This window comes from Cygnus atratus, chromosome 11, assembly GCF_013377495.2.
Source record: "Cygnus atratus isolate AKBS03 ecotype Queensland, Australia chromosome 11, CAtr_DNAZoo_HiC_assembly, whole genome shotgun sequence".
NCBI classification, from domain to species: Eukaryota; Metazoa; Chordata; class Aves; order Anseriformes; family Anatidae; genus Cygnus; species Cygnus atratus.
This window is the reverse complement of record NC_066372.1, coordinates 18,387,147-18,414,109: the sequence shown is the minus strand read 5'-3', so window position 1 is coordinate 18,414,109 and position 26,963 is coordinate 18,387,147. Positions and strand designations below refer to the sequence as shown.

General features: G+C 46.1%; 1 protein-coding gene across 1 annotated transcript in view; it reads left to right on the top strand.

Annotated features, from left to right (window-relative positions):
* Window positions 1-862: 862 nt before the first annotated feature.
* ADAMTS17 (ADAM metallopeptidase with thrombospondin type 1 motif 17) overlaps window positions 863-26,963 on the top strand; it is a 173,196-nt gene continuing 147,095 nt past the window's right edge. The window contains exons 1-4 of the mRNA XM_035554855.2: window positions 863-963; window positions 1,537-1,901; window positions 11,447-11,612; window positions 24,289-24,461. Of these exons, the coding sequence (XP_035410748.1) occupies window positions 891-963; window positions 1,537-1,901; window positions 11,447-11,612; window positions 24,289-24,461 (777 nt within the window). The 5' untranslated portion in view covers window positions 863-890. The remainder of the gene's footprint in view (window positions 964-1,536; window positions 1,902-11,446; window positions 11,613-24,288; window positions 24,462-26,963) is intronic.

Here is a 26,963-nt window from a genome sequence, read left to right as displayed (position 1 = left end):
GGAGCTCTTGGGGCTGTAGGATCTTGGTGAGGATGGAAGCGGCTGTGCGTGGCGAGGATGTGTGTGTGCGAGGATGTGTGTGTCACACACCTGGAGCGGGGAGAGGAGAGGGAGGTGTTGGCTGGATCCCTCCTCATCCTCTCCCAAAGCGTCCTCTTGACCAGCACCAACAGCCTGTCCTGCCTGCTTCAAATCACTCTCTCTCTTCAACACTTTAAAGACCAGTCTTTGTATCTCGAGATTTATGCACTTGTTTTTTGCTTTTTTCAGCATAATGAGTGTTTTGGGGAGTATACAAGATTGTCTAACATCTTTGTGCACCCAGATATTCAATTTTTCTGGTCTTTTGAGAAATGAAGAGGGGATCAAGCCTTGGGATGCTGCTGGTGGAGAAGGCTACAGAAAATGACGGAATGGATGGATTTATCAAGAGAACTCATCAAACTTCTCATCAAAGCTCATCAAACTTCTTTCAGCAGCAGCAAAAAGCCCTGTGGCAGAGCTCTGCGGCCGGCTGGGCTGTGCCAGTGGCTTCGTGCCCCTCAGCGGGTGCCCGCCCCTGGAGCAGGGGCTGCTGAGGGCCCCAGGACAGCCCCAAGATGGCCCCAAGATGGCGCCCCAGCCCCTGAGGGGCAGCGAAGGGCGCCCCCCGCCGGCCGCCCCCACCCACGTGCCACCTCCCCCCTCCCCGCCCACCTCCTTCTGGCGCAGCCAATAAGCGAGCGGTAGGCGGGGAGGGGAGGACGGCTCAGCCAATGGACGCGCGGGGCCGCGGGCGGGGGGCGTGGCCGGGCGCCCAGCACGCCGCGGCTGCCGGCGGTGCCGCGTACTGCTGCCGAGGGCGGGCAGCGCGCACACGGCTCCGCTCCGCGCCCCGCCGCTGCCGGAAAATGTTCGACGGCTGCCTCCTGCCCCTCGTCTTCCCCTGCCTGCTGCTGCTGGGCGGGACGGACGCCGCCACAGGTAGCGCTGCGTTCCCCCGGCGGTGCCGGTCCGGACCGCAGCGCACGCTCCGGGGCCGTGGCCCCCGCTCCGGTGTTCGCCTGCCTGCCCTCTCGCCGCTGCCGCGGGGCTCCGTGCGGAAAGCTGCAGGCTGTCCTTGGCTGCGGCTCGCTCTGCTTTTCCCCTTCTCCTTGCAGCTTTTTATTGGGGCTGGTGAAATGCGATGCTCGCGGCTACGCTCTCTTTATTTTTTATTTTTTTTTAACAAGTAGCTTCAGCCTGTGCTTCGCTCCTCTCTTCCCTGCGCGGCTTTGCCTCTAACGTCCGTGTGTGCACGGAGAGAGAAATAAATCCCTTTTCCCCCGCTGGCTCCATTGTCTCCGCTGCCTGCTCGCAGCTTCCAGCGCACGGAGCGGCCGAGCTGCAACCCGAGCTCGGGGCTGGCCCGGCCCGGCACGACGGGGCGGCCCCGCGGGGGGGGGGGACGGGGGAGACGGCACAGGACCGGCCCCGGGGGGGAGGCTGCGAGCCCCGGTCCGCCCCGTCGGGCCGGGGCTGCGAGCGCCTGAGCCCTTCTCCCCTTCTCGCCTGCAGCTGGCGGCGCGGAGCTGGAAGTGGTGATCCCGGAGCGAGTGGCGCTGGAGAAGATCCACCTGCTGCCGCCCGCCGGCCGAGGGGATCGCGGCGGCGGCGGCGGCCCCCGGCGCCGACGGGCGCTGGAGCGGGCGGCGGAGGCCCTGCTGCTGCTGCGCCTGCCCGCCGCCGGCACCGAGCTCTACGTGCAGCTCCGCCGCGACCTCCGCTTCCTCGCCCGGGACTTCGTGGTGGAGCATCGGCGCGGGGAAGGGCGGCGGGCGGCCGGCCCCCGGCGGCCCTCGGAGGAGCGGCTCTGCTTCTACACGGGACACGTGCTGAACCGCAGCGACTCCTTCGCCTCCCTCAGCACCTGCGCCGGGCTGGTACTGGCACCCCGCCCCGACGGGTCCGCCGCGTCCCCTCAGGCTCCCGGTGCTGTGGCGAGCTTCACCGCTGTCCCCAGCCGCAGGGGGTTCCTCTCAGCTCCCGGCTTCGTGCTAAGGGAGATGCCCCACGGAGGCAAAAAGAGGCTGTGGGGTTGTGCAAGCACCTCAGCGCCTCGCCTCAGTACCTCACCTCAGTACTTCCCCTCAACGCCTTGCCTCAGCACCTCACCTCAGTGCCTTCCCTCAGTGCCTCTCCTTAGCACCTTGCCTCAGTGCCTCCCCTCAACATTTCCCCTCAGTGCTTCCCCTCAGCCCCCTGTCCCGCACTGTCTCCAGAGTCCCCCCCATGAGGGCTTTCTGTCAGCCCCCGGCTCTCCGCTGTGGGAGCTGCCCCTGTACCCCAATGTCTGAGGGGCCGAGGCTCACCCCCACAGCAGACACTCATCTGTGGGGCTTGGAGAGAGCCAGTGGGGCCGGTGAGCGCTCCTCTTGTGGCGCTGCCTGCCATTTGGGTGGTTGGTGGGTTCTGCCTGCCCTGGTCCCCTCTCTAGCAGGTGTAGGGGACAGCGGGCGCCTCAGCAGGGCACTGCTCCTTCAGTCCGCCCCTGCCACCCGGCGTCGGTGTGTGAGGGCCTTGTGTGGGGACACCTGTGGCACTGAGGGGGAGCCGGGGACCAGCCCTTTCAGGGTGTTTTTCCCATCCAGGTGTCTGGGTTTCTCTGCCTGAGGATGTAGTGTTTTCAGGTGGCCCCGCAGGGTCTGGGATCTGTGAGCGTCCTGGCGAGAAGAGGTGATCTTATGTGGGACGGCCTGTATTATTCTCAGTGGAGGTTTAGAAGGTCAAGACAAGGGATAGCTTGTAATAATTGCTGATAGCTTGAAAGTACTTCAGAAGGTCACTGGGGCGTTAAGTGTGACTCCCAGTTAGTAGTCCTGGGATGCATGCCTAACTTGGTGCAGAACTGTTGACAGATATTTCACCTTAAACTCCTTTGCAGTGTTAAACGCTCCGTGTGCTCTGCACTTCGGGCTTCCAGCCCTCCTTCCTGAACCATATGAGGGCGCTGTGCCTCAGGTTTAAAAAAAAAAAAAAAAAACACCACAAAGTGGCTTCAAGATGCTGAGTATTTGAGTGGCACTGTAAACTGAGCTGTGTGCCACCGAGGGCTTGCTGAGTTTAAAGCTGGTACCTGTTTCAAGCTTTAAATCGCTAACAGCTCTGTGCTTTTGTCACCAGGCTCGTTTCGTTAGTCCCATTCATGAAGTGCTGGGCTTCCAATGCTACCAACTCTAGCAGAGCTAAAAAACACACAAGACAGAGAAGGAATGTTTTAAAAAAAGGAGAATGTAGTTGTAGGCACAGTATTAACTGCCTGAGATCAGAGAATGGAGGAGGGGGAGAGAAAAAGATTGGCGATGCTCCCAGTAGAAAAGTTGGAAAAGAAACAAGACTAGTTAGTCTTTGTTCATTACTCTGCAAATATGAGCCGCAATATTGCAGGATCTGTTTATGTCATGAATTCTAAGCAATGACTAAATTGACATAACTGAGCTAGTTGACGTAATTTGGGATCAAAAAGTGACTTCTGTCAAAGCTGCTGGTTTGTGGCACTTTAGGGGACCAAAATCAATACTGCCACATGTGTAAGTGGCAGTGCTGGTAAAGCTCTGCTCACGTTTGCCTGTGAATCTGGTCCTGGGAGTGCTGAGAGTGGTGTGGGCAGATGTGTTGAGAGAGATGTGTTTCTGCATGTCAGGAGACTCCTTTCCTTTTACGGGAATCCATTCATTTACTTTTCATTCAGATAATCACCAGGAATGGGGAAAGGGCTCAAAGCAGAGGCACAATACATATGAGTGAGTGAGGCTTATAACACCTTTGTGAACTGAAAAATAGAGAGCAGAAAACTAAGTGTCTTTAGGCTGAACCCAAACTTCAGATGAACCTCATACTAACTTTTGAAATGGGTTCACTAAGTTGACCCACGTCACCATGTAGACTGTATTCCGGCTAAATTGACCTTTTGGCTTCTTAATCCAATTTGTAAACATGAAACGTAGCAGATTTTAGCCTCCTTTCACAGTGTTTACTCAGCCTTTTGCAGTGGCTGCGCTAAATCCGCGTACCTGCAGTGAAAGCTATGTGGCTTAGTGGGAAGATGCTTCCAGGGATCAGAGGAATGAAGAGTTTGCCTCAGATTATCTAGGAATACCTTGAATCTAGAGCGGAACCGAAGTGAGGTGACTTTAGAGCCCAATTTGTTTGCCTTCTAGTTGGCAATTAAAATACCCAAACCATAGCTACAGCACACTTCGAATTTTCCAGTTGCTTCCTTAGGTATAGTTTGCAGCAGAAAGAATAGAGCTTTGCCCTCAGCAGCAGCACAGCTTCACAGGTGGGAAAACAGTCAAGGCTTGCGTGCTGGGCTAAAAGAAGGAGCTTGGTTGTGGAAACCTTGCCGCCTGTGTATCCTGTCGTTCGTGTCTTGAGCAATGCTAGCGCTGCAGTGGGATGTTTCCTGAAAAATTCACTGTGGGAGTGCTAATAGGGCTGGAAACGGATGCTCGAGGCATCTCAATGAGAAAAGCTGGTCGATCAGAGGTGATAATACTGGATCCTGATCTCCAGCTGGCTCAGACTTTGTTGTAATTGTATTCCTCAACCATGCCATAAATCACACAAAAAGTGATATAAAATGACCAGGGCAGGTGGAGTTCTAAGGAAAACAAAATCCCTGATGCAGTGGCATGAAAACTGAGCCAACACCAGACTGAGCAATTGCTTCCTGGTGGTTTTATCAGATTCCCAGCGTGACATCTGAAGGTTACGTTTTGTTTTTTAAACTCTCCTTGCAGATGCTGCTCTTAACCACTGTCGTCTGTTGTAGTTTCCTGCCACAGCTTGCAATTGCATCGAGAAGGGTGGCTTGTAGCTATACCAGGCCGTGACGTGTTTAGGATGGTTTACCTAAGGGCCTGTCTACGTGGTTAAAGGTACCACTGGTGAGGACACTGCAACTTTCCCATCCTCCTTGACAACCTGGGAACTGCCGCGTAGACGAGAGTTACTGAGTTCCCAAAAAGCGCTACTGCCTTCAACTTGGCAGGACTGCGCCTTGTCTGGGGAATTCAGTTGTGCAAACACTTGGCTTCTGACCACACCGCAGGACTGAACTGACCTTTCCTGGTGCTGCAGGGACACGGGCAGGAGCACAGTTCTGCAGCTCATTTGACCGATGCTACAAGAGAGTGTGCAGCACAGGAAATCGCTGCTTTTTTGGGAAGCTCCAGCTATGTAAGGCCACAACGTGTGTTGTCTTGAGGTGAATTGTGTAGTGGATTAAGGCCTCTGCTTCCAGCAGTCTGAGATCAGACTGTAGATGAGGTATGTCTCTTTCCAGCGTGGAAATTCCAGTTTGCTTGAGACTTCTTAGAACTATTCCTCCACTGCTTTCAGGTGAAATTTCAGTTATGTTTTGCCTGTTGCCCTCTCTGTGCTGCCCTTACCCTCTCTAGCAAAGTTTGGCAGGGCAGCGTTACGTTTTGCAGCGCTTCTTTGGTTGAAGTGCAGGGAGCACAGTAGAGGAGGCCCTTTCAGCACGATCTATTTGTGCTGTGACTGCAGCGGTGCTTGTTTTGAGTCCTAGTGTGACTTACCTTGTCTTACGGACCCGAGAGAGAGGAAATAGGCAGGGTCCTTTGGCTTCTGGGGAGGCTTCTTCCCCAGCTGCTTGCTGCAGAATGCTGCTTCAAGCCGTCTCCAAAATGTGGGATTCCCAAAGACTTTGATGTATTTCATTTGTGTTTTTTTTTTTTTTATACCTCTTGCTAGAGTCATTTGGACATGCTGAAGTGCAGTCTGTTGGACTGCGGTGTCAGTGCAGTACAGCTGGTATAGGCTATTCTTATTTTTGTACCTAAAGTTTTGAAAAAGTTAAAGTTTTCAGAGGGCGATGGGTACATCCAAGTGAGCGTTAGGTTTTGATTTAAACAGACTTCAGGTTCATGTCTAGGAGCCTTGTATAGTCGTGTATGATCAACACAGAGAAGAAAAGGAGTTCTTTTCTTCCAAGCGCGTATGGTGACCTTTGGCAAACCTCATGCAGCTCCCAGTGGACAAACTTCCAAGCTCTTGAAATATTTCTGAACAGTGACTCTTCATTTGCATCCCCTGCACCTCCCAGTTTGGTACCATCCGCAGACTTCATGAGGGTGTAGATGCTGTTAAGTTTTGGCAAGTGTGGGCAAAGAGAGATGACAGCATCCCTCTGGACCTTGTTGTGTCAGCCAGCTGTTTCCTTTTTTCAGGAAGGTTGGGCAGAGATTCTGTAAGTTTGGTGGAGGTGATAAGGCAAACGGTTACTATTATAGGGTCGTGATTGTCATTTGGGTACTGAACAAGGTTAAATGCCAAACATGTATTTGCCAGTTAGCTGGAAGAAGAGGAAGATGGACTCTTCGAGTGAGTGCCTCCCCGATGCTTTGTCCTGTTTCTTAGCTAGCCTAGATTGCTGAATCGTCCCTTTGGTTGTGTTGGCCTTCCTTCATTGACTGTTGGGGAGATGATGCCTGTTTTGATGCAGATGTCTGAAGCTTGGTGAACTCGATCCCTTTCCAGTGGTAACAAGTGCTTTGTGTGCGCAACAGGGCAGTGCTGCCCTTCAGGTGACTGCAAGAGCCTCTGCTGTGACGGAAAGCAGGGCAGTGCAGGCATGCTAGGATTATAAGATGATATGATTTCCCCTCAGGAAACCTTCAGCTCTGTCAAATCCTCTCGTCCAGGAGACGAGCTGTTTGGCATTCATCCATATCTGGTCCATAAGCTGCAAAGTTAAACCTCTTAAAATTGCTGTGCTGGGTTTCTTTGTGCTGGGATTTTCTTTCTCCTTCCACAGTGAACAAAAGGGAGTTTTCCTCGCTCGGCAGTCTCGGAGGCAGGGGCAGGTGGAGGTGCAGGCAGATACTCGTGGGTATGCCCAGCTCTCACCACCGAGTGTAAGCCTGAAATGATGCTGGAGCAAGGCCTGGCTTAAAGCTCTTGTTTTAAATTCTCTTGAATTGCACTTGTAAATAATAATTAACTTAAAGCTGAGGCATGGCTGATAAGGACAGGTCTGAAAGTCACGTGAAGTTTATTAAATTCAGTCCGTGTTGTTTTTTCTTCTTCATTCTAGGTATTGACTTCATGTTAACTTTGAGGAAACGGTTAAATTAAGATTTACGTGTAACACTTGAGAAATTGAGAAGGGGATGGAATTTGTCAGATGATTATAACTATTTTCTGCGTGTTCATATGTTTGTAACTAATGAACACTTAAGAGAGAAAGAAAAATCTGTTAAAGATTCGGCATTCCACAGATCTCATTCAAAGATGTTGTGAAAATCAAAAGGGCTGGAAAAACAGCGTAACTGCTGGAGGCTGTTAACATGTGGGAAGGCCCAGCCCCACGTGCAGAGAACGCTGAAGACTTTGGGTTCCTGTCCTCAGTTAGCCCGCAAGCTGTCGCAGCTCCCCCAGCACTACCAGGGGACGGAGTAGTGGAGCAGGGCCGGTGTGGTTAAAAACGCCGAGTGCCAGCCCTAGCGGTCCCTTTGCTGCTGTTGTAATTTCGGTGGGATGGGGTGAGGACCTGCCTCCTTCCCTGCTGTCGTTCGTTTAGCCTGGGAAAAGGCGCAGTGACCAGGGAGGTGTGTAGAGGAAGGCTGAGCCAGGGGTAGCACGAGAGGAGATTGGAGAGGACGGCGATGTTTTCTTGCTCAGGTGACCAACGTATGTATAAAGCTCTAGATCACGGGAAGGCAGGAAGCGTGCGTGTGACCATTTTGGTGGTTTGGAGAACAGGGTTCTCCAGCAGTTTTGCTAGTGAGCGGTGTTGAGCTGATTTTTAAGTAAAGGATAATATGGAAGAAGTAGCCACTGCTAAGCACTGCGGTCAGTGGGGCTGTAGTGGGCAGCGTATCTTGCAGTTTTAATTGACTTGCCAGTTTGGTTGCCTGCCTTCTGAGGCTGAAATTATTCCATCCTGTCCTGTTAGCTAAGCTGAGTGATTGGCAGCTATATGGTCCGGTCATGCTAACTGTAAAATCCAGATTAGATTAATAATACAGATGACGATGAATTTAGAATCACAGAATCATTAAGGTTGGAAAAGCCCTCCAAGATCATCTGGTCCAACCGTCCCCCTGCCACCAATGTCACCCCCTAAACCATGTCCCCAAGCACCAGGCCCAACCTTTCCTTGAACACCCCCAGGGACGGTGACTCCACCACCTCCCTGGGCAACCCGTCCCAATGCCAGACCGCTCTTTCTGAGAAGAAATGTCTCCTCATTTCCAACCTGAACCTCCCCTGGCACAACTTGAGGCCATTCCCTCTAGTCCTGTCACTGGTTATCTGCGAGAAGAGGCCGACCCACAGCTTCCTTTCAGGCAGTTGTAGAGAGCAATAAGGTAAGAGGGAGAATAAGGTGTCCCCTGAGAGAGTGAGCTGAACTTCTAAGCCCTTCTGAATTTTTGTGTTCTGATGACTCCTGTGTCTCAGGTGTTCTGGGATGGCCGGGCTGGGCAACAGCCGCCTGTTTTCAAGACACTGAGCAGCACTAGCATCCAGTGCAGTGCCTGGTCCTGCTCTTATGGGCCCTCAGGATGAGAGGGAATATGCCAGCTTTTGAGATGTATCACCCCAGGCAGACGTGGATTAGCAACTCCAAAGCATTTTATTTAACTGGAATAATTTCCAGAGATATGGGAAGATAGCTCTGACAGTTACGTAGCCTTCTGTTTTACTTCTTTATCTTCAAAATCTAGCTTTTTGCAGTCCATGAAGATTGCATAGACTAGAGAAGAACTCGGAGCATTTGTCTAGTGCCGACGGCCGGTGTCTCCTGCTGAGGTTAGCGCAGCGTAGCATATGGTAGTTGGAGTAGTCTGGAGTTGACAGAGGTAATATGAGGAATGCATTTCATATGGAAAAAGCAAAATAATGACCAGAGTATTTGGGTTACTAGGTCAAAAATTTTCATCTGGGCCAACAGGTTTGAGGACTCTCTAGAACCCAACTGGCAAGGTTAGGGAAAATTGTAGCTCCCAAGGAATACTTTACAGGCCCAATCCTGCAAATCTTTCCTGCTTGAAACTCTAGTTGGCTTGTCAGATTAAACTTGAGATTGCTTCTTAACCTATTCCAGGGTGAAGACGCATGGCTCTTTCCCTCCGTAGGTTTCACAATTCCAAAGCAAATGTGAAACATAAGTCCTTTCCAATGGTTTAAATTATTTTCACACTTGATGCCAGAAAGTTGGGATAATGTCGGGTGGTGATGAAACTGACTTCTTCTTACATATTTTTGGCACCAACAAAAATGGTTGGCAGGGTTTCAGGAGCTCTGGTGTGGCTTTTAGTACCATGGCACCAGATTTACAACCCTTCTTCTAAATAATTAAAACCTATATTAAATAAGGGGGCTGGGGCTACCTCCCAGCTGGAAGGTTGGAACAAGGAGGGGAAGTAGCGGAGAGCATCGTAAAGGAGGCTGGAAGAATTAAGTCACGGGAGTTTTGGGTGTCTCTGAAGCAACTCTGACAAAGCCCAACCTGTAATGTAAGTGAAGAGGAATTCCCTTTGGAAACTCCAGGGCAGAGTGGGTCTTGTAAACCCGTGTGTATTCTGAAGGGGCAAGAAAAAAAACAACTGTTTTTCTTCATAAATGGGAGCCCTTCTGGGACATTTTAGGTAATTGGACCTGAAAAGAGGTCTCTCTTTTTCTCTTTTGAGACAAAGGACTAATTGTTATCAGCACGCTTTGCAGCCCTGGCAACTAGAAACACTGATTTCTTCAAGTGCACTTTGAAAAGTAGCGACCCTGTGCGAGAGATCCTGCTTTTCCCCTGAATGCTGTTCAGTTTGTACGGCTGTCAGAAGATGAGAGCTCTCATTTCTCTTAGCAGAAATTCCTCTTGCTGGAAATACTAGGCCAAAGGGATTTCCTGGGTGTACGTGAGGACTGAATTTGGCAGGGAGGTGTGGAAATGTACAATTTACAGTACGTATGTAATGTATATTATAAATCATATTAGTACAGTCAGCTGTTGAATATATAGAATTTGCATGTACGTGCAGAGCATTTCTTTGGATGGCTGCCTGGCTGGCACAGAGCTCAGTGACGGGTCAGGGGAGTCTAGTCTGCCTTTCTGTGTTTGGGGTGGGTGTTACAGTCAGGCAACCTACAGGAGCCCTTTGTAAGCCCCTTTACCTACCAGGTGTACCAGAGGCACAGTCTGATGCCTCCTGGCAGGCCATGTGAAGCCCTTCTTTGCTAGCAGAAGTTGGATCAGACCTAGAGAGTTCTTCCAAGGGACTGCATTACAGAGAGCTGTATTTCAAGGCTTTTCATTGCCATACAAATAACGTTGGATCAGTACAATGAAAAGGAAGTAAAAAAAAAAAAAAAAACACCCTCATTGTACATATTCACGTTTCTCCAGTGTGCTGTAAGCTCGGCGTTGATTACTAAACCTAGAAGCTTTGTTAAGTTTTAAGGTGATATCTTTGCTTTCGCTCTCTTCCTTTTATGCCAGAAAAGGAGCGGGAAAGGCATAAAAGACCCTTAAAAACTATTGGTTAGAAGCAGAGGAGGGCTCTCCAGGGGCAGAAGCTGCCTTCCAAAGATGTTCTTGCGAGCCCTGGTGTAAGGTCTGGACCTGGTGCAAGAAAGGCAGGGTTTTAGTGCTCTGACCTGTAGTCTGTGCAGTCTACTGTTATTTAGGTAAGGACTTGCTCATGTTACTTATTCCAGGAATGGTGGAAACGTTTGTCACTGGGAAGGTACAACAGTCCATTCCCAGCTTGATCCCCGAAACCCAACCCATGGCTTGCAGGGAGAGCAGTAATTGTATGTGGCCCCTACTGCAGTCAGTAAAAGCGGTTTGGTCCCCATACCGAAAAATGTGGGTGGCTCTGCAAGTCGTGCTTAGGACTTCACTTCAACACTTAGTGTTGTCTGCAGGAATGACGTGTGTAGCTGGTCTCCTGTTTGCAGGCAGCCTTGCTCTGCTGAGATACTAAATGCCATTTGATAACAGTGCAATTCTAGCTGTCAGTTAGAAAGGTGGTTATGAAAGCATTTCTTTAATAGGGTTTATTTTTTCTCATGTGAGCTGAGCATCTCGTAAGGCGTACATATATATGCCTCCAGATAGAGCGGTGTTCTAGCTGCAGGGAGAGGAAGAACTCAAAGGCAAGGCATTGACAAGAACCCCTCCTCCTCTTTTTTTTTTTTTTTTTTTGGACATGTATAACGCCTTGCATAATGATGTTTCTAAGTAGTGCTCTGTAAAATAAAATACGTATATATATGTATATGAGAAGCAGATGAAGATCTCTATTCTGTACTATGCAGATTGAACATGACCATAATCACTCTTCCTCACACTGTAGATAATGATTGCAGGGAAATGGTCTCGGTTAGGACTGGGTTGATAAAAATGGTAAGGATACCAAACTGTCTGATACCCTTTTTTTCCTTTTTTTTCTTTTGTGGACAGGTTGGCTATATTCAGATTGGATCAGAGCAAATGTTAATACAACCAGTGAATACATCAGAGACCTCATTTAGTGGAAAAGAACACTTCATCAGACATAGGCGCTCCACAAAACCAAGCCATCCCATGAAGTCGCACATTCCTGATGAGCACTGCAAGGTTGTAGCAGGTGAGCTTGAAGTGGCTCAAGAGAACAGCCATGAGTATGCAGTTATAATTGTAACTGTGGTCCTGCCAGATATGTCTGTATTTTGTAATTCGAGTGTTTGGGCAGCTGGAGGTGGTGAAAAATGGCATGTGCTAATGAATTCTTCTGCTACTTCAGGCAGAAAGAGCCACATCACAAGGACAGAAATAGTTAGGACACATGCTATAACCTTCAGTTTGTGAGGAGATAAACTTTGACTTCTGCTTTAACCATGCAATGTGATTGCTGCTCAGGAAGGTATTCACAATGTTTTTTAGCAAAGACCCAAGTTTTGAATCTGAGGTCAATTTCAAGAGGTGCTCTTGCCTCATTTGGAGCAAATGAGTTTTATCCTTTCTAGAAATCCATCTGGGTGGGTTGCATACAGAGGTTATTTATTAGGAACTTTGCCAAATCTCTTCTTCAGGTTTCAGGGTGCCTTTGTATTCTGTTTCTTTTATTCCTCTGTTGCCCTATTACCCCACCAATATTTCAGGTTCTGTCTTGTACTGGATGGTCTGCATACCAAATAGAGGCAGGAGGTGAAGATGCCTATGCTGTCTTTTACATGGCTGTTAAAGAGACAAAGCGGGAAGCAGGAATAGCAAGTGTAATGGGTACAGGACTGAGATTCCCAAGTATGGGAACAGTACTTGGGAACAGAGTGATCAAGAACAACCCCTGTTGTTAGACATACAGGGAAACAGCGGCACAAAAGGCTTCTTTATTGGCAAAAGTGGTCAAAGCAGCGGTCTGAAGGAACTGGCTGGAATAGGTAGCCATGAGCATAAGAAAGTTTGCATGTACACCTTAAGTTTTTGTATTTAACCAGGCCTGTGTACCACCAGAGATGACCTGTGCTTGCTCATTCACAAGGTTGTCTTCTAGCTGGTGTTGCTTGTTGGTAAGTCCTGTAGGCAGGGCCTTTATTTTCTCTTGTGTGGAGCTCAACTTTTAGTAGGTCAGCAGATACATCATTGTCATGGACTGAAGAACTGAAACTCTCTTCAGCAAGCAAAGTGATTGAATTTCTTCATGTTTGTTGGGCTGAGAGCACATGTGCACATACACGCACGAACCTGCACACAGTACTTCTATAGCTCAGCTCATGCCAAGGAGGAGGCAAGGTCCATATAGTGAGTGTGGATCTGAGGCAGAAGGAAACTGATAGCCTGATGCAAAGCTTACTTGAAGCTATGGATCTAGCTCTGTTTCCTATTTGGTGCTAATTGAGGGGCTAAACTAGGATGGAGTTGGGGACAGCATGTGCATCCCTAGTTCTTCTGTGAGACCAAGAAGGCTTTAGTCCTTCCCTCGGCAGCTAGAAAATCTGTAACCGCATGATTTACAAACATGCACGCACGAGTTTGCAAAAGAGCTGGGAACAGAATTTGGCTGCTGTGGGTGCCGGATCTCTGCCTTGACCACGGTCCGGCTGTGCTAGAAGAGGAACAAAGCACCCGGCTGCAGCCCAGCAGGGAGTACTGCTTGCTTGTGCAAACAGCCACTGCTTCAAGTAGCTGTGTCATAAAATAATGAAATTGCTCATGGGCTTTGCCACTTAAAGGCAGACTCCTGAATGTTTTTCATTGTTGTGGGAAAGAAATGTAAGTCATGGCTGTTAATAGGCTTAGCACGTTAACGACCTAATTGACTCCTGTCTGGTTTGGATTAACTTTTGTGCACAAGGCATTTTGTAACAAAAAAAAATTAATCCTCTCTGACACACAAAAGGTCTATTCCCAATGAAATCGTGTGGAAATGGTGGCCTAGGGGCTTACTTCCAGACTTTTTCCTGGAAAAAGGTGACTACTGTGGTACTCAGCAACATCAGCAGAGTGAAGGACTGATCAGATTAGTACTAGAGATCCCTTCTCTCACTGGCTTGTAATTTGGCTCACCCAGTCTAAAACTTGTCAGAAAAAAATGGAGGTTGGAAATACATAGGAAGTATCCATGTCCTAGACATTTTAGATGCACATCCTGTATTATCGAAGATCATAATGTCTGGGCAAATACAATAGAAAAAAATCAAAACTTAAGTAGTTTAATGTCCTACAACAGCAGAAATGTTTAGAGCTGCAGGAGAGCTTTGTGGGAGCCAAATGTCTCTTGGAATAATCTGTATGGGAGGATTAATCTGGCTGCAGTCAGGAGTGGGAAAGCACTTAAGGTCTTACGTGAGTGGATCGTTGAGATCTGAAGCTGAAAGTGCCTATTAAAGGGTTAAAAAATCCCAGGTCTGTTGGTTCAGGACCGATATTTTAATTCCTTTGTTTAAATTCTGAAGCGCTCCAGCGGCAAAGGATGGATCCAGTCATCATGGGCCAGGTGCTATTGTTAGTCATATGATATGTGTATCTGTAGGATTTTTATCACCTGTCATCCAGCAGGAGAAAGAGTTCAAGTCACAATACACGTTTCTGCTCAGGCACGAACATGAGCCCCTGTGAGGCAAACAGAAAACCCATTAAAGGGTTTCCAGGTGCATATGCTGTGAGGGGGAAGGAAGGGAAGGTTGGGTTTCATTTGCTCTGAAGCACGGCGTCATTAAAAACTTGGGAAATAGCTTCACACCAGTGATGTGAAACATTTCTTCGGTTCTCATCTCTAGAATCTGGGCCGAATCTGGGGTAAAAATCTGTTATCACACTGTTCTGATTTTAAGGAACGAGCTTGGCAACATTTTTGTCTAAGGTCTTGTACTAGGAGTCTTTCTGGAGAGAGGATGGAGTCACAGAGTTTTGTCTGTGGGTTTTAATGCTTATAGATAAGAATTTCTCTACAGGTGAGCCAAGCGAGGAGAGAAAGAGGTCACTGTTGTAATGCATCATACATGATTGTTGCTGTGCCCTCAGGTTTGGCCTGGACCTCCATGCATAAAGTTCTCAACTTATTCCTGGGGCCCAGAAGTAGCTGCAGAGCTCTTTTGTCTGTCAGCAGCATCTGCCCTTCCTCCTAAACTCAGATGTCATAGCAAGAGTTCTTGTCAGTGAAGAAACAGGCAGATCAGAGAGGACTAGTGTGGAACTGTACAATCTCCTTTATTAAACCCCCTAAAGCTTAGAGTTGGGGCTAGAAAATACCTGAGATAGGGCGTTTTTCATTGCCTTGTCTGTCTGCGACCATATGGGATAAACAATAAAGTTGTTTCCACCCAACGATATCTACCACGCCCTCAGCTGCAGTAAATGGATATGGTTGTGGTAACTGTGATGGAACAAGGGTAGTTTAACATTTGCTGGTATCTCGGGATCCCAGAATGGTTGAGGTTGGGAGGCACCTCTGGGTCCATCTGCTCCAAACCCCAGCTCAAGCCTGCACCTGGAGCAGGTTGCCCAGGACCACATCCAGGCAGCTTGTGAGGGAAACTCACAACCTCTCTGGGCACCCTCTTCCAGTCTGCTCATATATTTTGCATGTTTCCTGTGCCATCAAAGTCTAAGGATGGGAAAAGCTTTCTGTTATTTTTTTCCCTAACTTTTCTTGCTGAGAGAAAGTATCAGTGTTAAGGATGGAGTCAAACCATGTTATGAAAGCTTAGGATTCTCTTCTAATCATGTCATAAAATTTTCTGTTTCTTTGGGAAAAGTAAGTTCTGTTGTAACTTTTCCAGAGGTCTCTAGTGATGTGTTAAAGTCCCTTTGCATAGAAGGGATTTGATATAAAATACAGCCCACAAGTGTGAGAGTGAGCAGCTTGTCTTTGGAGGGAAGGTTGTTATTTCATGTTTGTGATGTAGGCCTCATAAATTACTCTTAAATGCAAGCTTGCTTTAAATCCCCCTTTGTCATCTTGAATGAAACCGTTTTCACTTAATACAAATGTGCTGCATGGAGAGAAGTAAGAGGGGAAAAAAACACAAGAGGGTCAACATTTTAATTCACAAAATAGCAATGCATGGCTTCTTTGTCTAGTTAGTTTGCAACCTGTTTTAACAATTGATCAAAGCTGGTAATAATTTACATAAGTGCTAGTATGCAGGTATCAAATGTAGGGAACGCTTTCCCTGAACAGGTATAAATCCTAAACACATGTTACTGCTATGTTGCATTTCCCCATCTTTAATCATTGTCTCTTAGATGTGTTTTCTCTGCAGGTTTGACTTGGCCTGAAACGGCAGTTGTTATGGCCAAAAAGCATGTGCACTAAAAATAGAGAGGTGTAATGCAACCTGTATTAGTCCATATTAGGAAGCATCTGTTGGAGAATTAAAGCAAGGATTTCAGCATGGGCTATGCAGAAGATGTAATGTGATTAAGTGTTTGCAAGTATGGAAGTATTCCCTGTATCAGAAATTAGGTCTTTCAGCACTTTACCCATGGGAGTATGTTTTGTGTGGATAAATCCTGTGGTTTCTCCAGGTCCCTGGTCTTCCAAACAGAGAGTCTGGATTTTCCCTGCGAGTGTGTGATTGTTTCCTTATGGCTGACAAACAGCAGCCTTTTGGAGCGGTCTGCCATTCAGAAGTGTCCTTTTCCATCACATATGGCAAGCAAAGTTTTATTGCTGGTTTGTTCTGGATGAAGCCCTCAGCATGAGGGCAGCACGGATAATGTGGAGTAGGAGGGACTTCAGTTTCTTCTTTCTCTACTGTCAAGGTGCAAAAAAGACATCAAAAAAAAAAAAAAAGAGGAGACGTGCAAATATTTGTAGTTCATGGATTTCTTCCCCTTCCAGAGCAGCTGCAGACAGTAGAACTGTACTGCGCCTTCACTTGGTTCTTGATGAAAGTTAGTGCTTGTTTCCACTGGAACTTAATGAAATCTAAACTGGCAGGTGCTAACGAGCTAGTCTCTGGTGTCCACCGTCCTTCTCTCGGGATATTTATGGCTATTCCAGTGGTCATTCTGGCTAGGAAGGCAGACAGGTGGCTCCGGACAGACTAAGATACATTACTTACCTTTTAGCTGTCTTCATTTTTTCCATATTGTCATAAATCATAGCTCAGGGTTAGAGCCATGAGTTGGGAGTTGGGATTCTCCTGGCTTTGCTTCCCAGTGTTTGACTTGTGACCTTCAGCAGATCACTTGGGATCTTCAACGTGAAAACTACCGTGCGTTGGGCACCTACTTGTTGGTGTGGCCAAGATGGGAACACTTTGTGACAGGTTTTGCCCCTGTTCAAAAGCTCTAAGCTTCCTTGTGATAGTTTGTAATTATGAATCATCAGCCATACATGTCCCGCACTGAGCATCCACAACTGGAGGCACTGAAAGTTAAAGGTTGTTTGGACCTCTAGCTCTCAAACAGTTTCTTTATTTACAGATTAGGCCTAGTAACAGAGCTGGCAGTGGTACTGTGAGGCTTTGGCTCTGAAAAGTTGCTCCATGAACTGTTGGTTTCTTTCTGTGATCTGCTCCCTGCGTAGTTTGACATACATGTATACATAATGGATTAAAAATAACTATTACACTGTTTTTTTACTTCAGTTTGACCTGCAGAGCCAACACAGTTACGGGAGATGAAGTGCGTTCTTTACTGGATTTTGCAAATCACCAGAAACAAATTGTCTAGCTTCCAAAAAGGTCTGTGCTACCTCTCTCAAGGTATAGGTGTAGTGGTGAGGTCAGACTGTAAGTGGGGAACTCCTGGTTTGGTAAAGTCTCCATGGGTTCTTCCAACCTCAGCAGAAGTGGTTGGAGTTGGCTGCCAAAGCTCAGGATGGGTTGGTATGGCTGGAAGTTGTGAAAACATTCTTTGCAAACCAGGCACGTTCGCTAAAGACTCATTAAAACAAAATAAACCTGGAGGCCAATGATGCCATTTTTCACAGCATAACTGCAGCCAAGTGTTTTGTAGTCTCTAAAGCCCTGGAATGGATTAGGATTGTGCTTTATGGTTGGTCTCAGATCTGCTAAGTTTAAGTGATCAAAACTGAGGACTCTGAGTTCAGTCCTGCATACATCACTCCTTGTCACTTAGATCTTAATTATATTTGTGTTACAGGATCTTCCTCCTGGCCCCAGGCAAGTTGGGACCTTTGTGTCAGTCACAAGCAAAGGAAATCAGTTCTGCTTCAGAGAATTTACAGCTAGTAACAGAGCAGATCAAATAGGAAGAGAAACCAAGGCACAGAGGCTAAGAGGGAGTGACAGAGCAGGTATTTCCATTCCCACTTTAATGGTCTTACCATTAAACAATGCTCAGTGTGCCTGCTTTGTGTATTGGTAAATTGTCTTCTGTCTTACATGAGCGAGTCCTTGTGTTTAGTTGAGTGGAAAGCCTACAGCGAGGGTGTGCTTTTTAAAGGGAGGTGAGCGCATGTAGTTGAGGAGGTGGCAATCTCAGAAACCCTGCTGACAAATTCATTCAGTGAGCTGGTGGAGGTCATAGCGCTTATCCTGTGCTGTCGTACAGGGCTGTCATTGAAGACAAAGTCCTGACGCATTATATTGACGTCTAATGTGTCCAAGCCACAGACTAACTTCAGTAACAGTCCTTGCAATAAAGTCTCCCTGGTGTTTTGAGATGGAACAGAGTTCATGACTTCTGTCTCAAAATTTGTTTGTTGCTGCAGCTAGCTGTGGTAAACCTGAAATCCCGAGTTTTTAATGGATGTATAAAAGTCCAGTGTACAGGGACAATGTTGCGTTGTGCCCTGGCACTGGTGAAGGGGCTGCATGCTCCTGTGGCTGGAAATAGATTGAGGCGCGCTGGCTGTGGCAGCAACTTCAGTAGTGTCTGTTCTTCATTCCCTTCTCCAGTCCTTGCTTGTGTCTACTGTGAGGCGAATGCCACAAGAAAGGTGTCAAGGAAGCAACTGTGTGGAGCACGGCCCTTGCAGCTGAAGTGTGATTTTTTATTTTTTTTTTTCCTTCAGGAGATCAGTGTTTTGAAAAGAACCTCTCTGTTGTATGGATGAAAACTGCAGCTGCAAGGTAACCAATGCACAGAGCCCCCCGGAGCCAGTGGAGGGATGTTTCTGGTGGTGGCCATGAGTTTTGAATTGACCGCCTCGTGGGCTGGAAAGCCCATGGTGGTCTCGCAGCTCTGAGCTGTCCCATGATCTGTGGTTGCTCCTTTAGCTCAGGCTGGGTTAGCACACATCTTCTGTTGGGCTGACTTCTGCAGCAAACGTTTTGCCATGCTGGAAGCCTCAGAGCTCTGATCCTCTTCAAATTTGTCTTGCTTCTAACCATGAGCAGCTTGATCCCCAGCTAAGCAAACCAGGGCGCTGAGTTGTACAGCTTTTGGGCATCCACTGGGGTGATGCTGTGCTGTTGGTCTTCTGAAGAAGCTGTTAAATAAAGAGTTCAAAAGCAGTTCTGTTGGATCCAAACATGAGTAATAGATTGATTTTATCTTTAGCATGTTTCTCTTGGTGTATCTTTAAGTAATATATATTCATGTCTGTAGTTCAACCCCCCCATCCTGGTCTTAATTCGAACTGAGAAGAAAACCTGCTTGTATTCTCTTTAGATTTTGGTTTTGCTCTTCTCCTGGGATGTAAATGCCACTGATAACCTCCACTTCTTGTTTCACTTGCTTCTTGTTCAATTTTACACCTTTCCCTTTTTACTTTAAGTGAAATCAAGTCATTATGATACATCTGAAAAGTTACCTGAAATCAGCGCAGTGTCTAGATTGAATAGCAGTGTCCAAGAGGTGTACCTGCAGTATGCTGATCTTTTAAACACAGAATTGATAGCCTTTTGGTACCAGAGGAACTTTATGGTACCCTGTCCCTTTGATAATTCAGCAAACTCGCTCTTCTTCAGACTGATATATGGTTTTAAGTTAACCAGTAAATGTATGCCTCAGCAAGAACTTCCTGTAATTTCTAGCCTTGGTTTGTGTACAGGGTCTCCTTTCTCTTTCTCAGTCTTTCTTTTGTCAGTCTTTCTTTTGCTCCAGACAGGTGATGATTTTTGTTTTTACATGAAGCTAATAAAACATGCCTAATGTGAGTACCAGAAAAGGATTTTCTAGAAGCTCCTGAGGCACAGGGACAATGTGGCCAAGTGGGACAAAGAGCTCTCTCCTTTTTATGTTTCTCAAGTAACAGCATAAAGGAAGACAGAGCTAGCCCTCCAGGTGAGGACATAGAGATGTTATAGCAGAGATGTTTAGGGTCATCGGTGGAGGGAGCTACCAGAGGGCTGCTTGAGGAAGAGGTGGAGAGGATTTTTAAGGCAGCAATAGAAAAGGGCTTCTAGGGAGAAATCTGGCCTCGTACAAGAATTCCGCAGTTTCGCTTGTGTTTGTGGCTGTTGTTGAACCGCATCCAGAAACTTTCTGTAGGTTTAACTAGAGTGAGGTAGCTAAAATTACAAAGGGGACGATTAGGGAGAAATAAAGTTGAGGGCTAGGAATGAAGGTTGGTCTTCAGATGAATCTGGGAAATACTGTTGGAAGGGAGGTAGGAGGAGCAGGAAGGGACTCTGCAGTTACAGCAGGAATGTGCCAAGAACCAGACAGTGCTAGACAGGGCTTTCGGTGTGTAATAGGAAAAGGTCATTTGGGGCGGTTGCTTTGGAATTACACATCTGTTGGGTTGCCATAAAAAGCACTTGAACATAAGGAGTTTTCTACTGAGGCTTCAGAATAGCTCTGTTGTGCTATATATATAATATTTTTTGCCATTCTGAGGGAGATTTTGAAGACTGTTGGACTGCAGAAGGTGATACGATCATGTTGCTCTGCATGCAACTAGCCATGGAAAGGTAAGAGCCTGTAACGAAAGCCAGCTATTGAGCTTCTGCAGTGTTGGGTGCATTTTATGCTGAGGATCCAGTGGTGTACTGCTCTTCTCCCATCACCTAACAGCCCTGCATTTTGTAGGATTTTGGGCCAGATAGGCTGCGTAACACACTGTCAAAGTGACTGGCAAAAGAGTAATGTCCCTTGTGCCTAGTCACCCACAACATATACGTGCTGTGCTGTAGATTGCCTGTTTCAGCTCATATTTCACATGTATTTCTGACCTCTTAAGCGGGGAACACCTGACTCCTAAAATAGTGTGCAATTTGGTTATGTGTGCTCCCCGCAATGTAAACTCCTCTGACAGCCTCCTGCCCATGTTTTATGGCCTCTCATGCCTTCACACTAACACTTAACATCTGCACCACAAAATTTGTAACATCAGTTTGTTCAAATAAAGAATCCACCAAGCATTTAATCCTTGTTTTAATGGCTGATGTTTATTTTAGTTTGGGGTTTCATGTACTCATGGAGGGTTTCTCTGCCCGTAGTCCATAAATCACATAGGGTAGGAGTGAGACTTCTCTGTGCTGGTTTGTTTCTGAAGGGAGGCTCTAGAGATTTTTATTTTTTATTTTTGATACCTCCATAAAGCTGACTTACCTCAGGTATGAGTTGCAGATGCATTTAATGAGTTATTTTTAGTATTGGTTTCTGATCTTTTGCTGCTCTTCATGAATTGTCCCTGATACAGAATATGCGTATTTCTTTTGTTCTGTTTGTTGTTGTTCATCCGTGCAAATGAGGAGTTTTGTGTTTTCTCCATGTGCCTGATTATGCTGGAAAATTGTTTGCATATGTGGGAGGCAGGAAGATGCGAATAGAGACTGCTCTGAAAGCAGCCCTCTGCAAGTGCAAAAAGGACAAAAAGGCTAAAGAAAAGGTACCTAGAGAGGATCTGCAAACTTAAGAAGGGGAAAAAAAAAAAAAAAGAAAACAAGAGGGGACTTCCATTCAAGCAGTTTATGTTGCTTTGCCTTACCCCTTCACAGTATATCGTCAGTGACCACCTGAGCTCTCCGTAGGCTCCCTTGGGACCGTTACACATCACCTGTTTTAAGCACTTGGTAAGCTTGCAGTTGGAGAATGTTAGAAAGCGGATGAGGGCGAGAGCCCAGGTTCTCAATGTTAGGTCACTTTGGCTGTGTTTCTAGGCGAGCCGGTGGGGTGGTAGTTTTCCACACACAACTTCTAGTCCCTGCCACCCAGTGGAAAGCAGCCAATCCACAAATTCAAATAAAACTCGGGGAGGGTTGGGGTCCAGAGGCTTTGTGTGAACCAAGACTACCCAGAAATTTGTCAGGGGTCCCTTTGCTGCTGCTCTCCAGAAATCACACCTTTTGGAGTTTTGTACAGCTGCCTCCTCCAAAGAGGTGCTGAGTGGAATGGGCAAGGCCTTGCCAATTCTTTCACCTGCCTCGGGAGAAGAGACCGCGCCAGGCAGTTGCGTGGCAAATGCAAGCTGCAATCTAGCATATAGTGGCTTCCTTCTTTGACAAAAGTGGCTTCTTTTCCACCAAAAAGATTTTTGAAGTGGAAATCCTGAGTGCTCTGAATTTACTTTCTTCCACTTAGGGATTTTTCACAGCTTATTCAATGCCAGGCCCAGATGTATTTGAGTTGAGGCTTAGGCCCCCATAAGAGCAATGGCTCTATAGGTAGGAGGTTTATACCAGCTGAAAACCTTGAATTTATCAGGGAGTTACCAAAACAATAATTTGATAGGGAATTGCTGCTGCTTCCAAGAAGGTTTTGATTGCCAGCAGCAAGACCCAAAAGATCAGTGTTCTCACTGGAATAAACTTCTCTGACTTCTCACCTGATATTTAAATAATGTGTGGCTTTGCAGAGCGAGTGAGGGGTGGGTGGCTGATTGGAATGGAACAAAATGAGTAAAGAAACAAACACGAGAGCTATTTCACAGAAATTAGGTGAAATCATCTCCATTTCATAGTTGGCAAACCAAAGGTGTGCTCATCAGTCCTTTCTGCTGTAGTTGCTCCATTTTATTTTCTTGCTTTTCTCAAGCACCTAGAAACATACGCATCTCCTGTTTTGAGGCAGATTGTCACGATTGCGCCCATTTCTGTAGCTGTCCTGCAGACCATGTGAAAAGAAGCCTTGAAACTTGGTAATTTTCTTCTTTGCTTCTAGCATGTAGCTCCCATTATTTATGAGCACCCCAGGATTTTGTTTTTTTGCTTGTCAAGGGGCTCCCGTCTGTCTTGTCAGACCCAGGGGGATATTTCCAAATCCTTTTTCAAAGATTCAAATCAAATTTCATGGTTGTTTTCTTAGTTTAAAATATATACCAAGTGTTGACAGTTGATGCCTTGGGCACAAAAACATGTACAGAGCGTTACTGGAATGACTGCTAGACAACTGAGAACAGGGATGGGGTGGATGTGTGCAAATGTGCACATTGACAAGACAGAAAATGGGATAAAAAGAAGACGGAGTCCTTTTCAGTTGGGCTTTGAGGGGGCTTAAAACTGATGAAGTTGGTCATTATGAATACAAGAAAGTTGGGGAAACTGTGGACGTGGATGTTAGTGCATTTACCAGCCTGGAACACAGGGGAATTTCCAGCCTGAAATATGTAAGGAGCTGATAAACAGAATGTGGAGAAAAAAATAAAATAAAAAGGGATTGACTGCTTTGGGAAACTAGCAGCATGTGTAGTGGGACATCAAAGTTATCTGTCTGATCATCCAGCATGTTCTATCCCGTGTCACTTTTCAGTTGACTGTTGTCATTACACTCTACACTGTTTCAGGACCTGTTGTGTGGTCTACTCCCTTCCTCACTAAAAGAAATTGGCACTGATATCACTGTCAATATCTTATCCATAGGATATTGCAGGCTGAGCAGTAAGCAGATATCTCAGTGAATCTTGGCAGTTTGTATCTTTCTGCAAAATACATTTGCCTTAATGACTTCATTTGCTTTTCTTTCATTTTACAATTGAAAACATGAATACATTTCTTGTGACTGAAATAAAGTGAGTAGATTCAGTTTCAGATCTGAACTTAATTTCTCCGTTGTTCATGTCTCAGCTGCTTTGCACATCTGCCTTTGAACTGTGAAACACGTTTCACCTTTTGGTTTAGAAGGGGACAAATTACGAATGTATTAGCTTCTCAGCTTGGAGGAAGCAAGGTTTAACTTTTGTGCTTTCATTTTTGTGTTAGCAGTAGCTTACTACTGCTTTACTTTGCAGTCTGTAGCATGGGTCACTTTTCCAGGTTCCTATAACTGAAGACCATTAAGGATCAGCCAGTCTAGGGGTTCCCTGCTTTAGGTATACATACCACAATGGAGAGGCGTGCGAGCTCTCTGCACGTAGGTGGCCAGTGACTGCAGCTGCTGGTGTGCGTGCTCGTGCCAATAGCAATAAATGAGCAAAGAAAGCTTGAGAAGGTCTTATCTAGCCTGACCTTCTGCACTTCTGGGTTTTATCCAGAGACTTCTGCAGTTGGCCAGTAATGCATGTTCCAAAACAATCTGACTTGATTTAAAATTTTAAGTGATTAAGACTCTATCTTTTTGGTGTTTTGTGTTCTGTTAAATTGCTATAGTAATGCTGGTAGCAAGTTAAAATGAAACTGACTGAAATACTGACTCCAGGAATATCTTGCAACTTCCTTGGCTAACAAGAACCTACAGAGTCTAGTGTTGCATCCCACAACACAGTCTTCTATCCTAAAATTTTTCCTGAATTTCTCCTGAACTGCAGCTTGTTCCACTGTAGTGGAATGTTGCTTTTCTCACAAGCAGGACTTCCATTCCATGCTTGCAATGGAACCTCTAAGTTGCTTCTTTTAATCATCAAAAAACATTTTAATGAAAAGTCATTGCAATCTGAATTTGCACAAGCATGTTTGCTGAAAAGAATATAAATGTTTTACTATGATCTGCCAGCTACAAGGTTCCCTAATAAATATTTTGACTTTTAGAAAAGAAGAGGCAAAAGAAGATGAAATCAACCAGTGACTGGAGGGAGAGAAGAAATGCTATTCGGCTTACCAACGAGTACACAGTAGAAACACTGGTGGTGGCAGATGCTGATATGGTCCAATACCACGGTGCAGAGGCTGCCCAAAGATTCATCCTCACAGTTATGAATATGGTGAGTATTTACTTCACTCTCAAAAGAAGCAGCAGGAGTAAACAGTTCATATCCAGGGTAGATTAAAGCTGTCTGCCTTGACAGCTGAACTGGGTAACTGTTTTGGCCTTGAGGTATGAGGAAAGATTTTGTTTTTCTTGTGTAATGCGCCTCTTCTCCCTCATCTATGTGATTCACTGTATTTACCTAATACAGTCACAACTAAAAAAAAAAAAAAAAAAAAGCTCTTTTGAAACTAACTTTGCAATTTTTCAGATGGGCAGCATTTCATAGCTGTTTGGGAGTAGTGTTTTCTACCATGTTTTCTGTACTGCTATGGTTTACCTTGGAAGAGAGGTTCCAATAGTGGATAAATGTTCTCATCTGATGTAGTGTTTCTTGTTTTCTTTTTTGTTTGTTTTGATATTTTTTAAGGAGATATTTCCCTGTGGGTTGTTGTCATGGGAGGTAGTTAAATTGTTATTGAAGACAACAGAGTTGTATTGAGTTACAGCAGAAAGCCTGGCTTTGTCAGTTAGAAACACTTTTAATCTCTGATTTGCCCATAATGAAAATGGCTGCTTCCCTTGCTGTATAAACCACGTCAAACTCCTCACCAAACTACCAGCTGATAGGAATTTCAGATGATCCTATTCTCTTTACCCCTAGACGTCTTGTGCTGCATGGAGTGGTGCTGCTCATACCTGTGAATAGTCAGGGGAGCTGGGCTTTGGAAGCATTTTGTAAATTCTGCAGGGGATCTGCCGGGAGTGGGGAGAGCCTTGTGAAGCTGTGAGCTCATCTGAAGTGTGGTTGTTAATTTGTTAGCTGTCTAGTAGTATTCAGCCTCAGTTGATAAGGGAACACAATGGGTGCTCACTCAGTCAGCTGTTGGCAGAGGAAATAAAAAGACAATGGCTCAACTGGATGTGGACACTGAAAACTCTTCTTGGAGTCAGCAGGGGTCCTTCCAGAGGCACTTGCTCAAGGAAGTCTTGAAGGAAGCTTGTATTTCTGTGCCCATGCTATTGTAACTTCCAGGAACGGTTCATTCTCCTGATGACAGCTCTGTTTTTGCTCATGAGCAGCAAACTGGATTGGGAAAAAAAAAAAAAAACAGTAATTAACAATAATTGACTGGTCACGCTTCTCAGTGAAGACCTGAGTGACAGATGTTCAGTGCATAACCCAGCTATGGGACAACAGAGCTTTATAAGAGGTCTTGTATTCCTTTACCAAGTGCTGGTGTGAAGGAGCCCTCCTGTAGTGTTTTGCTGATTAAGTAGGTATTTTAACTAGTATTTTCCTTTAACGAGGTGCTTACCTCTGTCCCTTCCTCTACCTTTTATTTTGCCATCTAGCATGCTGTGACAATAGTCACTTGATAGGGCATTATTGTGTCTCTCTCTTTACTTGGATTGGTTTGTAGGAAATGTCTTCTTTCAACAAATCCATTCTTGTGACCATCCCTTCAGGCTCTGCTGGCTTTTTTACATTAAAGGATGCGTTTGCTGGGGTCATAAGAGCCTTATTTTTCTCAGAGCCATGGTCCCCCCACCTTTAAATTCACATACCACCTTTGCAGTGCAGCAGAACACAAGTTCGGCTCTGAACAACTCTGCTACTCAAGTCACTTTTTAATCTAACCTGATGCACATTTATGAATGTAACATGTGCCAGGGCTGAGTTTCGTCCATGTTTCAGATTCTTGGGACCTTGTGAGGGGGGATGGATACAGTTTGTTTACACTGGCAAGCCAGGGGTTCTCCTGAAATCTGCTCTGAAGTGTTTTGTCAGTGTGACAGTAAAGCTCTACCATTGTGCCTGTCTGATTCACAGGGGCTGGGACAGACCATTATTTATGGCTGTGAGATCTGTTAAAGCTTGTGTCTAGTCGTGTCTTGATGGTCTTAGTGCCAAATGGTCTATTCTTTCACCGTAGACATTAGTGCATCGCTATCTTGTGTAGCTTTATCAAACTGTTAAACATCATTTCGGTTGAATACACTGATAGGCCAAGTCCTAAACAAAAGTTGGCCTTGAATGTTGTTTGTCCAGGCTGTGAAGTCCTGCAGAACATCTCAGCAACATCAGCTTGCTAGGTGTGTTTGTATGTGAGGAGGTGATGATGGATTGGGTCCTGCAAACCCATTTTCTAAACAGATATTGGAGCTTAATTTCCAATGGGTTTGGCTGATGGTCTTTTAAGCTAGGTTTTGATGTTGTAGTATGAGCTCAGCCCTTTAGTAGACACTAGAGAGTGCACATGGAAGAGGAGTCTTGGCTGAGGAACACGTTTACTTGACATCTCCTAAGGTGTAAAGGCCAGCTGAAATGCTTCCCACTGTTAAGTCATTGCTCCTGGGGACTCACCCATGTGGTTTTTCTGCTGTCTGATAGGATTTGAATTTATGTTTTAGCTTTTCAGCCTTCAGAGGAGCAGTGAGAGAGTCCCTCACCTTCGTCTGGCCACCTACTTTCCCATGCTTGTCGAAGCATAGTACCTTTCAGGCCTCTGCCTCC